Source organism: Sceloporus occidentalis, unplaced genomic scaffold (assembly GCF_023333645.1).
Source record: "Sceloporus occidentalis isolate IW3139 unplaced genomic scaffold, rSceOcc1.0.p SCAF_24, whole genome shotgun sequence".
NCBI classification, from domain to species: Eukaryota; Metazoa; Chordata; class Lepidosauria; order Squamata; family Phrynosomatidae; genus Sceloporus; species Sceloporus occidentalis.
The window spans coordinates 592,279-606,915 of record NW_028317004.1 but is presented as its reverse complement, the minus strand read 5'-3'; the positions used below and the strand labels follow the sequence as shown (position 1 = coordinate 606,915).

At 38.4% G+C, this 14,637-nt stretch overlaps 1 protein-coding gene and 1 gene segment (V, D, J or C); both read left to right on the top strand.

Annotated features, from left to right (window-relative positions):
- The first annotated feature begins 1,962 nt into the window (after positions 1-1,962).
- On the top strand, positions 1,963-2,913 carry LOC149300455 (olfactory receptor 10G4-like). The gene has a single exon (XM_089484978.1). The coding sequence runs from the start codon at positions 1,963-1,965 to the stop codon at positions 2,911-2,913; it is 951 nt and encodes a 316-aa protein (XP_089341104.1).
- Positions 2,914-5,385: 2,472 nt separating this feature from the next.
- LOC149300454 (T cell receptor alpha variable 38-1-like) lies at positions 5,386-11,858 on the top strand. The segment is given in 2 exon segments: positions 5,386-5,413; positions 11,551-11,858. Coding segments are annotated over 2 exon segments (336 nt in total).
- Positions 11,859-14,637: the final 2,779 nt, after the last annotated feature.

Sequence of the window (14,637 nt, the reverse complement as noted above, 5' to 3'; positions counted from 1 at the left end):
ACTTAACCATGCGATTCTGCGATTCGTTTCTCACTTCTCCCAGAAAGTTTTTCTCCCAGAAAGTTTTTCTGCCATACAAAGGTACTTTGATGGGATTTATATGTTTGTAGGGCTATGTTTAACTTTAATGGGGCTTTGGGCACGCTTCTGCACATATTTCTAACTCACTTTGACAGGCAATACATTTTAACTTGTTCTAAGAAGATAGTTTGACCAAAATTAACTAAACACTGATGTTCCAGAGCTAGATGCCACCCTACATTCATGTAAGTATTTGTGTATTTATACAGGATATATATAGTTACCCTGCAACTTCCCTGTCTCTAATAACAAGGGTCTGCCAAGGCATTGAAAGTCAGCTAGTGTGAAAAGAACAGTTGTAAATGGGCCTCAGAGGATGCTTGGACTCTGGGCAGCTGCGCTTTGGTCCTGCAATAAAGAATGTATAACATATCTTAAGGTATGAAAAAAACAGAATTACAGGCTTTAATAATTGTGAAATTTTTCATATACATATTTTTATAAACATATTAATGGGCTCATGTTTGTTAATTAAATATTTGTTATAATCTGGAATTATTTTATGAAATGAAATACAAGGAGATATAAACTTCATACATTTAATTCATCTCCATGTGAGTAACTTATGTTTGTCCCTACTATAACCTAGGCTTAAATAGCTATTTACGTTAAATAAAATGTTGCTTTACGTTTATCTGTACGTTTATCCGCCGCCATACTCGTTTATTCGATATTCGGCTTGAACAACAAAATGCAACATTCATGTTCATTTTCATGTTTTCACAAATACAAATGCACAAGTGTACTGATAAAATAGTGTATAAATACTTTAAATTAGAAAATCAATTTGAACATAAATGTATACTATTCTGTCTGAGACAAGCCATTGTTTCTTTACAGCAATATGCAGCTAATATATTATAAATATTCCCATACTGACATTTGTTATTTGGGAATTGTCCCATTGGCTCTGGTGTGTATACAAATCCTTACTAATTGATCAGGCGACAAGAAGTGAAGGCAGATATAAAAAGACAATTCTATTGACTGTTTTAGGTGAGTTCACTGATTTTTTAAGCAATTTGTTTCATGTTTCAGATACTTAATGATTTGAACAAGCAGAAATGCAAGCTTCCAAGATATATCATAAACCCAATTCATCACCTATAAAGTTTAACCACGGTGTATGTGCTATGCTATTTTAAAAATGCTCACTGACTTACGATTTACCTCAATTGGTTTCTTTTGTTTTTAGTTTTTATTATAAAATCTCTTTGAAACTATTTAAGAATGCTGTACACATATTAAATTAATTTAGAGTTCTGTCGAGAGAAGGCTTTAAAATGCCTAAGTGTCTCCCACTGATTCAGCTCCTTGGATATGGCCTTGAAAAATTAGATAGGACCCACCAATCTTGGGGTACTTTGATGTAGTAATGGGCAAAGCAATATATGGCCATATAATGTGACAAAATCCCCAATATTTATGCCTTAGATGGTGGGGCATTTTTAATAATATTTGCTGCATATGTGCTGAATTCTTGCTTTATTTAGTATATTTTTTGGTCATCATTAATCAAGCAGCAACCTGAGAATCTGAATGTGTATTTTGTTATGCTTTTTAGGATGTGGGCTGCCTTTCTGTATTTTTTTTTTGAGGTACATATTAAATTAATGCATGGAATAATGTCAATGTTATTAAACATTTTATAATAAGTAATTTTGCGTATCTTACTGAGAAATGAAAAAGCACTTCCAGGCTCATTACAAATTAAAATAATTTTTTTTGTGATTTTCATTTACTTTTTGGAATAACAGAATTCAATGAAATGACGCATTTCATCATATGTTTGACTGTAAAGGAAAATTCAGTTTCTAGAGATATTCAATTCATCCAACATTAAGTAATTTTCTTTACAGAATTAAAGGATATGATGAACAAATGGAAAAAGGAAATTATTCTTCACAAATCAGATTTTTCCTTCGTGGACTTCCTCATGTGAAAGACCTCACAATTCCCTTTGTTCTGCTTTTTTCTCTTATTTACATCTGCACTCTTCTCTGGAACGTTCTCCTGTATGTAATAGTAAAAAGAACACCTTCACTTCATACTCCTATGTATTTCTTCCTTACAAACCTCTCCTTCCTAGATATCTGTCTTTCTTCAGTCACATTACCCAAGCTGCTGGACAATTTCCTATCAACTAAGGCCATTAGCTTTATTGGCTGTGTTTCTCAGTTGTATTTCTTCCACTTTTTGGCAAGCTCAGAGTGTTTTTTATATACTGTCATGGCATATGATAGGTATGTGGCCATATGTCAGCCCTTGCATTACAGCACTATTATGAACTGGAAAATGTCCACATGTTTAGCTTTCGGTTGTTGGTTGACTGGCTCTCTCCACTCAATTACTCACACGGTACTAACTTTTCACCTTTCATTTTGCGAGTCTACTGAGATTGACTATTTCTTTTGTGACATTATCCCAGTACTAAAGTTGGCATGTTCTGATACAACACTTAACAAAACAATGATATTAGCCAATATTGCAGCTATTTCACTAAGCTGCTTCCTCCTAATCCTGATCTCATATGTACATATTGTTTGGGCTATAATGAAGATAAGGACAGCTGGTGGGAGGAAAAGGGCCTTCTCCACCTGTGTCTCTCATGTCATATTGGTTGCATTATTCTATGTTCCATGTATCTTCACCTACATGCGTCCTGACTCAGAATCCTCAAAGAGTGGAGCAGTAGCTGTTTTTTACACAATGGTTACTCCTTTGTTGAACCCAATTATCTATAGTTTCAGAAATAAAGATGTAAAGGAAGCAGTAAGAAAACTGCTATACCGAAGCGCTAAAGGAATAACTGAGACAGATAAGCCATTTTGAAATTTTACGAAAGTTGTAATAAAAGTGATGTTATCTTACATAAAAATAGTAGGTTCATGCCACTGAAGTGTCAGAGATAAAAATGTATAATGTGTTCATACATTACTGTTATTATTATAATAATATCATTATAGTATTTTAGATGTGTTTTATGAAGAAAGTAGCATATAATATAAAAAGAGAGATCAACCATGTCTAAATTAATTTTCCAAACATCAAATAAACATTTAAATTATGATTATGCTGTAATTGCTGATTTTAACCTGAATTTAACAGGTTACCAAAATTCCAAAAATACATACAGGGACAGTCTAGTCTTAGTAGGCAGTAGTTTTTTCAGTTATTTGAAGCATCAGTATCTGACCCAGCCTGCTACTTGTTTGTAGAAAATGTACATTTGCAGAAAAAGTTTAGTTGGCCTTTTAAATGAGCGACTCCAAGGTAACACTACTCTGCTGGTGTCTTAGGAAGTGTGAAACCCTAAAATAATGCATACCATTTATATGCCACTCTCTAGTGTGATTCCTTGCAGAATGTGACATATTCATCCAGAATTCTTTGCCTCATTTAAAACACTGAATAAAAAGACAGCATAAAGCAGTTATTGTAATAGGAAGAGATGGCTTGCAATAAGGGGGATTGAAGAAACACTTTGAGAGCATGATGGAATGAGAAAATTGAGCTAGACCTTTTACAGAATACCAATATGTTTATTACTCATATATAATTATGTGCTGATGTTAAATACACCTTGGTATGGAATATGTCTCTCTAATGGACCGCCCAAGCCATCAAAGTCATTGGTCTGAGACAACCGCTCTATGTAGCTTGGCCTGGGAGGAATGAGGATTTTAGTCCCCCTGGCAAAAGGGGGGGGGCAAGATACACCTCGGAGCAACTTGGCCTGAGGAGACTAATTTCTTCGGATCTTACAGACCTTTAATTCCTGGTACGATACTACAGATTCCCGTTAAACCCTGCTATACTATGAAGACTAAGGTACAGTAGGTTAGCTTCTTCGTCTTCATTTCAGTTTATCCTCCACCACATTAGTTTATTTGGTAATTGGTTTCAACAACAAAACGCACAAGTCTATCAGTTAATAGAAAAAGTTATATGACCATGGTAGTAGTAGCTAACAGGCTAGCATGAACCTGCACAACATGAGATCTTTTAGTAAATTAGGCACAACTACCCAAGCCTACATTGTAAGCTTGCAAGAACAGGCCCTTTTTGTACAAGTTTGTTATAGTGTGTGTGATTGAAAATAATTTTATTGACTTTTCATAATGTCCAGCCAACTAAGTAGATGGCTGAGAATCATGACATGATATAAAAACTAACCTTTGCGGCACTACCTTTCTACCTTACCACGGGGGGACCTTCTTCACCGGCCCTTAACGAGCTTCGAGGTCTTGTGCACGAGGGCTCACCCACCGGTGAGGGCCATCTCCCTGCTCTACTCTTTTCTTTTGACTGCGACTTCCACGACACGACCGCCCTTCTGCGCGACCTGGGAGGCCGCCTGTGACACTCAACTCTCCGACAGGGACTGGGACAAGATTTTCATTTTTACCCATAAGAGCTCTAAAGCGACTAAGACGCAGGAGACTACTTATAAGCTTTTGACGAACTGGTACAGGACGCCGCAGAGGCTCCATCGAATGTTCCCGGGTACCTCTGATATGTGTTGGAGGTGCGGTGGGGACGTGGGCACGATGTTGCACATATGGTGGTCATGCCCTTTGTTACAGCCCTACTGGGAGGAGGTCCACCGGGTGATCTCGGAGCTCTCGGATTCCCCCCCTCCGTTCCGGCCGCTGCCCATGCTTCTGCACCACACTCCCCACTCGATCTCACATTACAAGCGGTCGGTGGTCCGACATCTCCTTGACGCTGCTAAAAGTCTCATCCCACTTCATTGGAAACAACCTCGCCCTCCCTCTCGCCGCGACTGGGTGGCGAAGGTGGAGGAGATCAGGCGGATTGAGGATCTCTCCGCCTCGACCCCGAAACTTAGGGAGGCTTATACGGCCACATGGTTCTACTGGTTGTCCTCTGTTGTGGGGCGGGATGCGTAGTTGCCCTGCTCTGCCCCTTTTGATCTGTGTATTCCATTTTTGCCACTGGTCTTGTTTTTTTTTTTTTTTTTGTTTTTTTTGTTTTCATACCGCAAATTGCCGCCTGCTGTTGGTCGGCTTATATACTGGTTTAGTGTATGGATCTGTGTTTCTGTACATCATTGTCTCATGCCGGGGTGCCCTGTTTCCCCCGTCTCCCTTCCCTCCCTCTTTCTCCTTTCTGTATCCCTGCCCCCTCCCTAATATATGTTTGGAAAATTGAATAAAGCTTGATTTTGAAAAAAAAAAAAAAAAAAAAAAAAAAACTAACCTTTGACACTCCAGTTTTACTCTCTTTCCCTTGATGCTTTACCCCTTCGAGACCGGGACGTACCTGGTACGCCATGGTTACATGGTAGCTGCAGACCGGGACATACCAGGTACGTCATCCCAAAACAATTCTCCCACATCAGTACAATCGTGGTGATCGCGGGGGCACTGCTGCTGCTGTCTGCCCAGGCCGCCCCTCAGCCTTTGATCACTCCCACGGAGCGATTTTGTCGGCTCAAAACCGGTAACCGCGTTTTCAGCTGCCGCAGGCAGCTTCAGGGAAGGGGGTTGTTTGTTGATTGGCACAACATTCCCCTGCTGCCTGATCGCTCCTTGAGAGTGTCAGTGCAGCATTAACCCCTTCAATGCCACGACATTTTAGGGGTTAATACTCGTTTTGTACGGGGTTCTGCTGCTGTGGTCAGACTAGCAACAGCAAAAAAGAGCCCCCACAAGCCCTTTGATCACTCCTACAAAAAAAGATCATGTGAATATATTTTATTTGAATAAATGAAAATGAGCACACTGCCACATATGGCTAATATAGCTTCAGGCAGAATGCTGACCTCTATTGGTAAGATACATTGAGTAGCATAATAACTTTGGACTTCAAGCATATGGAACAATGCTACTCAATGTATCTAACCAATAGATGGCAGCATTCTGCTCGAAGTTATAATAAGTTATTATTCTAAGTTTTAACTGTTGCAGCAGGGTCCCAGGTTGTTTTTTTTTTCTGCATAGCAACCAGTGGTAAGGGGCCGTGCGAGTGAGCCTATTGGCCGCTTGCACGGTCCTTTAACCTACGGATTTCTGCTCCCGTTATCCAACGCAGCATTGCAGGGGTTAACGGGAGCGGAAATCAGGAGTTAAAAAGGCCGTGCGAGTGAGCCTATTGGTTGATGCCAGAGGAAGACCCTGCAGATGACCAATAGGCTCACTCGCACTGCCCTGTAGCCCCTGACGGCGAACCTGCGGATTTCCGCTTCCATCAACTCCTGCGATGCCGTGAAGATAAGGTAGGCTAGATGGGGAAGGAACCGGGGAGATTAGTAGACGAAGACGATCACGAAGATTCTTTGTGTGTGTGTCTTCGTCTACGTTTTACCGCCACTGTCTTCTCTTCTTCGTGTCTTGGGAACGAACATGAAAACGCACTCTTCGAGTTCGTTTTCATGTTCGCCCGAAGACGAATGCACAAGTCTAGTTTTTATAGGTGGAACTGTGAAAATATTTCCTTTTTTCCTAATTTCCCCTGATTTTTAGATATTTTTCATACTTAATGATGATTTATATATATATAATTATTATTCCAAAAGAAAGCCCTACTTGTGCTGAAAAAAACAATATAGGATTTGTGTGGGTGCACTAATTGAGAAGAGAGAATTTACAGAAAAACACAAAACTGCTCTGGTCTTTTAGCGCAAATGTGGTAAAAAAAAAAAAAGGTCCTGAAGGGGTTAATATACCAGACTGGCTGAGAGTCATGGGGGCTGGGGTATTAACTAACCCTACAATACATGTTTGAAATAAAACTACCTTGGTTTGCAACCTGCAAATTGTGCCTCTGTCCTTCGGACACCCATGTATAACGTTTATTTTTTGTCACTTAGCTAGAAACAAGGAAATCTCTAGCTATGTAATATTAATGTAAAATGTTTTTCTAATGATCAATTAGCCTTTTAAACTTAAACTTGGATTAACCAGCACAACATGCCTCTGGAGCAGAGAAGTGATGGTTGCTGATAAAAGGCCTCTGTACTCCTATGAAGATATTTAATTAATAATCAGCTGTTTTCAGCTACAATATGCTTTTTTCTACATTAACAATGACTACACTGTATTTCTGATCCATATGATGTGAATGGTAGCGTATGTAAACTCTTATGTGCCATCATTGCCCCTAAACATCATTGCCTCATCATTGCCCCCCTTCCAACATATATACAGACACGCTTAAACAAATTACACACACTGATACATTCCATGCTCACACACACAATTAGACATCCATGCGCACACACACAACTAGACACCCATGCTCAAACACACACACACACAATTAGACATCCATGCTCACACACACAATTAGACACCCATGCTCACACACACACAAACATCCATGTTCACACACACGCAATTGGACATCCATGCTCACACACACCCAATTTGACATCCATGCTCACACCTACACACAATTAGACATCCATGCTCACACACACAGGCATCCGCATGTTCACACACAAAATTAGACATCCATGCTCTCACACACAATTAGACATGCTCTAATTCTCATGCTCTCTCTCTCACACAAACACACACACAATTAGACATCCATCCTCAAACACACACACACAATTTAAAATCAATGCTCAAACACACACATACAATTAGACACCCATGCTCACACACACACAGAGACATTCATGTTTACACACACACAATTGGACATCCATGCTCACACACATGCTCAAATCCATGCTCACACACACAATTAGACAGCCATGCTCTCTCTCGCACGCACACACACACACACACACAATTAGACATCCTTGCTCATACGCACACATAATTAGACATCCATGCTCACACACACAACTAGACATCCATGCTAGCTAGCTAGCTAACAAACAAACATTCATGTTCCCTGCTTACCTCTCACTGCTCTTGTAACTTTCTGTCCTGTTACTCGCAGTTACTACAGTTTCACCGCTGGGTCACATGAAATCATGTTACCCTGATACGCTTCTGTCTCCCTGTCCCTATTCAAAAAGGGCCTTTTCTAATCAGTTTTGAAAAGGCATGGGGAGACAGGAAGAAGGGGTCGTAGGGGTCGCCCCTGTAGTTATGCCAGTACACACGATACTTCCACCCATACAAGGGAAGGCTCAGAGTTGCCGGCAAAAAGAGAGTGCTGACTATAAATACACAGCTTTGCTTTACTGCGGACAGGGAGACAGAAGCGTTTTCATACAAACACATCATGTGCAGACTTTTTGAATGACACTAGGTGGCAGGTGAGCACTGTTACTACAACTTATTCTTTTTTTAATGCACTTGCCTGTGAGTTCCTCAATAGTTACAGGAGGGTAGAGCTCTGATAACATATGTAAACTTTTACAGCACTCGTTAAAGCAAACATCTCTTTGCAAATTTGCCACTGCAATTCTCTGAAACTCACCATTGTTCTCCTTAATCCAGAATCCTATAGGCATGTTGGAAAGCAAAACATCAGTGCCAATTAAGCAGTATATGTGGACAAATAATCCCTGACACTTTGGCCTCTTATGTATCTGTGGAAACTATTTAAAATCTTTTGCAGCCTCAGTTTCATTTCTATTTGCTCAGAGGCAAGCCCAAAGTAGAGGCTCAGCAATATAGTGTCCTAAAATATTTGACAATTGATACCAAAGCCAGCAATGCTCAATACATACCATCTGATCCTGTACAATACATGTTTGCCAAAAATGACTGCATAAAACTCATAAAAGACACCCTACTGGTTATATGTAGAATTTTATGGGAAAACACCAGGGGTAGGCACCAACATTGCTTGTGGTGGACATTTACTGGGGTCTGTGATGGACAATTAAATGATGCTGTATGGACCTTCACAAATATTGCCATGGACACTGGTATCCTTGTATGGACAATTTGCCTACTCCTGAAAAACAGTGAAAAGGCTTCTGGTAGTAGCCCAAAATCTTTGGGTAAAAGTTGAGTCATCTCCCAAGTTTTGATAATACCGGTATATTCAATTATGTTCATTATATATTTGCTGGAAGCTAAACTAATTCTGAATGGTCCCCTCTCAAGATGTGTGCTGCTTTCTGGACGTTTTTGGAGATAGGCAATTTTTTTTTATCCAGATACACTAAGAACTTTTAATCTCTGTAACAGCAAAGTATTTGACAAGGTATAAAACTATATTTTAAAAGCAGTTAGAGTGAATCTATCACATAGTCAAAAAACATCATGATAATACAAATGTGGCTTATTTCCATATTCTAACCACCTGGCTCCGCTCATTTTATCTGCACACTGATAGGTTAGAGTGTTAAACAGCAGTTCTTGACATCTATAGACATATTGAATTTATAATGTATTTTACAACACAGAATGCTAATTGCTCAATTAAACATTGAGCAGGTACCAGAGCAGGTACTGACATGCAGGAGCATAACTAGAGACCATAGGACCCTGGTGCAAAAATGTCCCGGGCCCCCCAACTGTGCGCGAGCAGCATTGTTTCACCTCGGGGTCACGTGACCCTCATACGCTTCTGTCTCCCTGTGCCCATTCAAAATAGTTTAGGATGGGCCCTTCCGACCTGGCTTGGTGCAGTCCAGACAGGGAAAAGAAAAAATGTCGGTGCGCTAAGCTAGTCTCAGGCTCGAATAATACAAATGTATAATATGAGGCCTACCAAACATTGTGAGCATGCTGCAAATACAGTGTGTTGGCTGTACAATGTATACAAAAAAAATCTGGTTGCAGCTTGCTGTCCAGGGGTTAAATGGGAGGAGGTTTAATTGCACCTCCTCCAACACATTAATCTGGTTTTGGTAGCAGTATAAACTGCTTTGTGTGCCCACTATGTAGAAGGTGAGAGTAGGTTCTCACCCTATTGAGAGTGTGCCTTGACGTGGCGGGTGAGCTTAATTATGCTTTGGCCAATTCATATAACCAAAACCTCTCATTTATATTATGTTTATATATTTGTTGCCAACTTTATTAGGGTGAGAAGCGCAGACAGTATTTTGTTTTTTGGTGCAGTCCAGGTCAGAAGGGCCCTTTCTAAACTATTTTGAGTCAGTACGAAGACACAGAAAGAAGGGAGTGCAGGGGTCGCATCAGCCCCGCTAGAGGCACTGGCCCTGTCGCAGCCGCGACTGCTATAACCACTGTAGTTACGCCAGTGCTGACGTTCCCCCATGATCAAAGTACAAACCTTACCCTACGCCTCTATACCAGGTTTTACCGAGTTGCCCTATGCAGGAAATTACTGACCTGCTCTGGCACCACAATAAAATCTGAATCGTAAATAAATATTGGGGCTAGCAGCCTGTTCACACAAAAGTAAACCTTTTTTTGATATCATAGTGACATAGTTGAGGACTATATGATCATGCTAAATTTGATATATATATATATATATATATATATATATACACACCGGTATATAAATGCTATAATATCTTGACAACTATCAACTATGATAGTTGTTACATTTGTTAAGTTAATTTTGTGATAATGTCCTGTAGACACTGTGGCCCTGCATTTAACAAATGCCTAGCAATATGCCTTCTTTGTAATGGAAATGTCTTACAGTTCATGCACAGTATTTAATCGGTAGAAGCCATGCATACGCATGAGATGCACCATTTTTGTATCTCAAATGGTAGCTGTAACAATCGGTAATTAAAGCTACACATATGGAGTTTTATTATTATAACTAAATTCAAATGCTTTATCTTGGCTGTTCTGTATACCTTTGATAGTCCAGATATGTGGGACACAGATATATAAATTGATTCATAAAGATTTCCTCATTCCATGTTAAAAGAAAGAAGAAAATGATGGGAAACAAAAAGCAAAAACGAGAACACCACGATGGTTTAATGTCATGTTTACTGTATAGGAACTCTTATGTACAATATCTAATATTACAATAGCAATCATTGTATTCTGTTCTCATATATATGTATACTTTATTAATTTGTGTCTGTCTATAAGGTAACAACTTATCCACACCAGCTTAGCTAACCTTTTGGTTTACAAAGTAATTTTACAGTGTATTATCATTCTCCATACACATAGATACATAATGTGTTTGCAGAACACATACAACATATTAAAAAAAAGATCTGGAACAATCAGCTGAGTTATATCTGTATATTCATGTAAAAAATGTTGGCATTGGAAGAATTGCAGTCAGTTAGTGTTAGTGTGAAAAGCACCAAGGTTGGGCGTGTACATGCAAATAATAGAGGATGGCAGCAGATGTTACGAGGCAAAGCAAAAATCACTATCAGACACCTGGAGAATAGGCAAGGCAACTTCAGGAGGCCAGCTGTGTGATCAAGATACCAAAATGAATTTACTACTGATTGCAGTGACCATCATTACAAGTATACAATAATACATGTCATTAGTTATCTGCATGGTGTAAACCAACTTCAGTCTCATCACACAATAAAATAACGCAATAGATTAACAACAAATATTTTGATCTTTTCATTTACAGGTTGTGCGATGGGAGGAGAGGTCACTCAAAGTGTCCAGGAAAAAAGAGTCCAAGAAGGAGATGACGTAACTTTAGAATGCAGTTATACTAGGGAAAAGCATGTGCTGATCTGGTATAAGCAGAATCCTCAGGGGACTCTTCATCTTATTCTCAATGATGAATCTAAAAACCAGGGTGAAGATGTTGGGGGACATTTTTCTGTGTATCACCATCCAGAACAGAAAACCTTCAATTTGTCAATCAGTAAGAGCCAGCAGTCAGATACAGGGATCTACTACTGTACCCTGGAGTATGGCACTGTATGCTGAACTGAGTCTCAGCTGTGCAATTACTAAACTAGATTTTGGAGACTCAATGAAAGGCTCAATGTAAATTATACTTGCAGTTTATATTGGAAGCAAAGGAAACCCGTAATGACCTATAATGTGTGATAAACTATATAGCATATTTTTATATTATTATCTTGTATTTATATAGCGCAAACCATTTACGCAGTGCTTTGTATGATGTATATATTTTCAAGAGTTATGGCAAAACTAGAACTTATAGACTAAGACAAACCTATACATTAGGTAACGAGGACCCTACTCAAAGCTTATGAATAATAATATATGTATATCTAAATTACATTCTGCAATAGTATACTACATATGGCTCATAAACATGAAGTCATAATGTTTTGTATAGACTAATCCGGTACATATTGTGAATATCCAAACACAGTGAGCATCTGTCCATGATGGGTAGACCTAGCCATGCATGATATATAGTTCAATTGGGAAGGTGGTTCTTAGGAAGTCCCCTCATATTAACTATACATAATACAGGGCCAGCTAAACCTTTCTTGTAGAAAAAAAATAATTGATGTTTGTTCTTCATTATGCTTAGTGAAGTCAAAGAAAATAAATGGTTCTAAGAGTGAAACACTATTGTGAGATTTTTTGCATTATCAGTGCAACCAATTTACAAACTTTGGAGCTAACTAAAGCTCTAAGCTACTGGAGACACTGGATACATAATTGGGCATGACAACATAAAAAAATATTCAGGAGATTTTATTATCGTTTATCTTAAGAAAGCAAAACCCTATATTGCCTAGACCTTTTCCGGTTCGTCTATATTTGTGAATTTGTGACTCAGTAACTGAATATGCTAGCAATTAAATAGAAAGATACATTTCTTGAGCACAGTACAGTAATTATTATCAAAACAAAGAGTCATCTTTTGATTATAGGTGTTAATGGATGATCACAGATGGCTCAATAAATGTGGCTAACAGAGAATGAGGCCAATACAAACCTGAAAGGACAACTCAGTTTATTATTCTGCTTTAGTACCCAAGGCCATTCTTTCCAATGCATGAAAGTATCATAAATGCTTCCATAATTTTGTTACTAATCAGAAATGTCTAATTGCTCCTTAACCCCAGCTGCTGGATGCTCCTGTTTTTTTGCCACTTGCATTCTCAGATTTAATCATCTAAGATTTTGATCTAATTAACATATGTTTATCTGCCCCACTTCTATCCTTAAATATAAAATTTAGATCAATAACTGAATATGTTATATAGCGCCAGTAGATTCCATAGCTCTGTTACAACAGAGTCAGTAAAATAATTTGAAATCACAAACAATAACAAACTGGTACATATGTATATTTTGTTACTTTTATATAGAATGTATGTGTTTTGCTATACAAGTTTAACCCCAAGGTATTTCAAATGCTGTTATTCTAGCCCTGGCCATGCACTAATTCTACTACCACCTTTTGTAAAAGTAATTTATTTTGTGTTTTTTTATCACAAAAATTGTATTTCAGGTATGAATTTATAGCTCCTGGTATATGCCAAACAAAACCTCAATATGTGTTCAGCAATATCTCCCAAGTACAGAATGCATGGGTTTGTTGGATTGCTTGGGAGGTAAAACACCACATTTGGGAAGTGTGCATTTTTCAACTTGGAACTGTCCTACTGCCCCAATCTCCTAATTGGGCTATCTTTGAAGCCAGCTAATTTTATTTACCCCATCAAACCATATTTTTTAAAAAAACTAAAAACCCCAAGGCATCTCAAATGCTAGTATTTTAACCCTTTCCATGCACGAAATTCTACCACAAGCCTTTTCCAAAGTTTGTGGTAGTAATTTTTGTTGTATTTTTTTTACACAAATTGTACTTTAGGTATGAACTCATAGCTCATAGCTCATATGCCACTGCCAAACAACACTCCAATATGTTCTCAGCAACATCATGAGTACAGTGATACCCTCCATGCATGGGTTTGTCGGGTTGCTTGGGAAGTAAAACACCACATTTTTTTAACTTGGAACTTTGGCATCTGGTCCTTCTGCAACCATGTGCTTTTGGGACATCTTTGAAACTGGCTAATTCAATTTACCCCATCAAATCATATAGTTTTGAAAACTAGACACCCCAGGCAGGGTATTTAAAATGGTGGTATTTTAACTCTTTACATGCACTAATTCGACCACCAGCCTTTGTCAGAGTTTATGTAGAAATTTTTTGTGTGTTCTTTTTCACATCACATTTTGAAAGTGTGCTATTTTTTTCATTTTGGTCAGTCTGTGCCTATGACCTATTTAGGACATCTTTGAACCCAGCCACTCCAATTTACCCCATCAAACCATTCATTTTTTCTTAAAGTAGACACTGTTTGGGTATTTGAAATGCTAGTATTTTAACTCTTTTAACTCTAAGGATTTTTGAGACGATACAGGACTAATTTTAGCACTTGCTCATAAAAATAAACTTTATTTTTTTATATTTTTGGACTTTTTTTACATTTTGTTGGAACTGGATGGTTCCCTTGATGGTGACATCACTGCATGATTATTTTTAAATATTACCACATTTTAATTATTTTTTTAGCTATTTTTTCAATTTTTTATTGTTTTTTTAAATATTTTACATTTTACATTGTGATTAGAAAACTCAGAAGGGTCTGGAGTGTATGGCGGAAGTTGACACCCTGGGGAGTTGACGCCCCAGGGCTCCTGCTGCCTATCTCAGTGTTGCTCAGTGAGGCATTACAGCAACATCGTTTAAGCGAAGAAAGCAATCTTAGAT

Coding starts and splice junctions, on each gene's coding strand:
- LOC149300455 (XM_089484978.1), top strand. CDS start 1,963: ATGGAAAAAGGAAATTATTCTTCACAAATCAGATTTTTCCTTCGTGGA.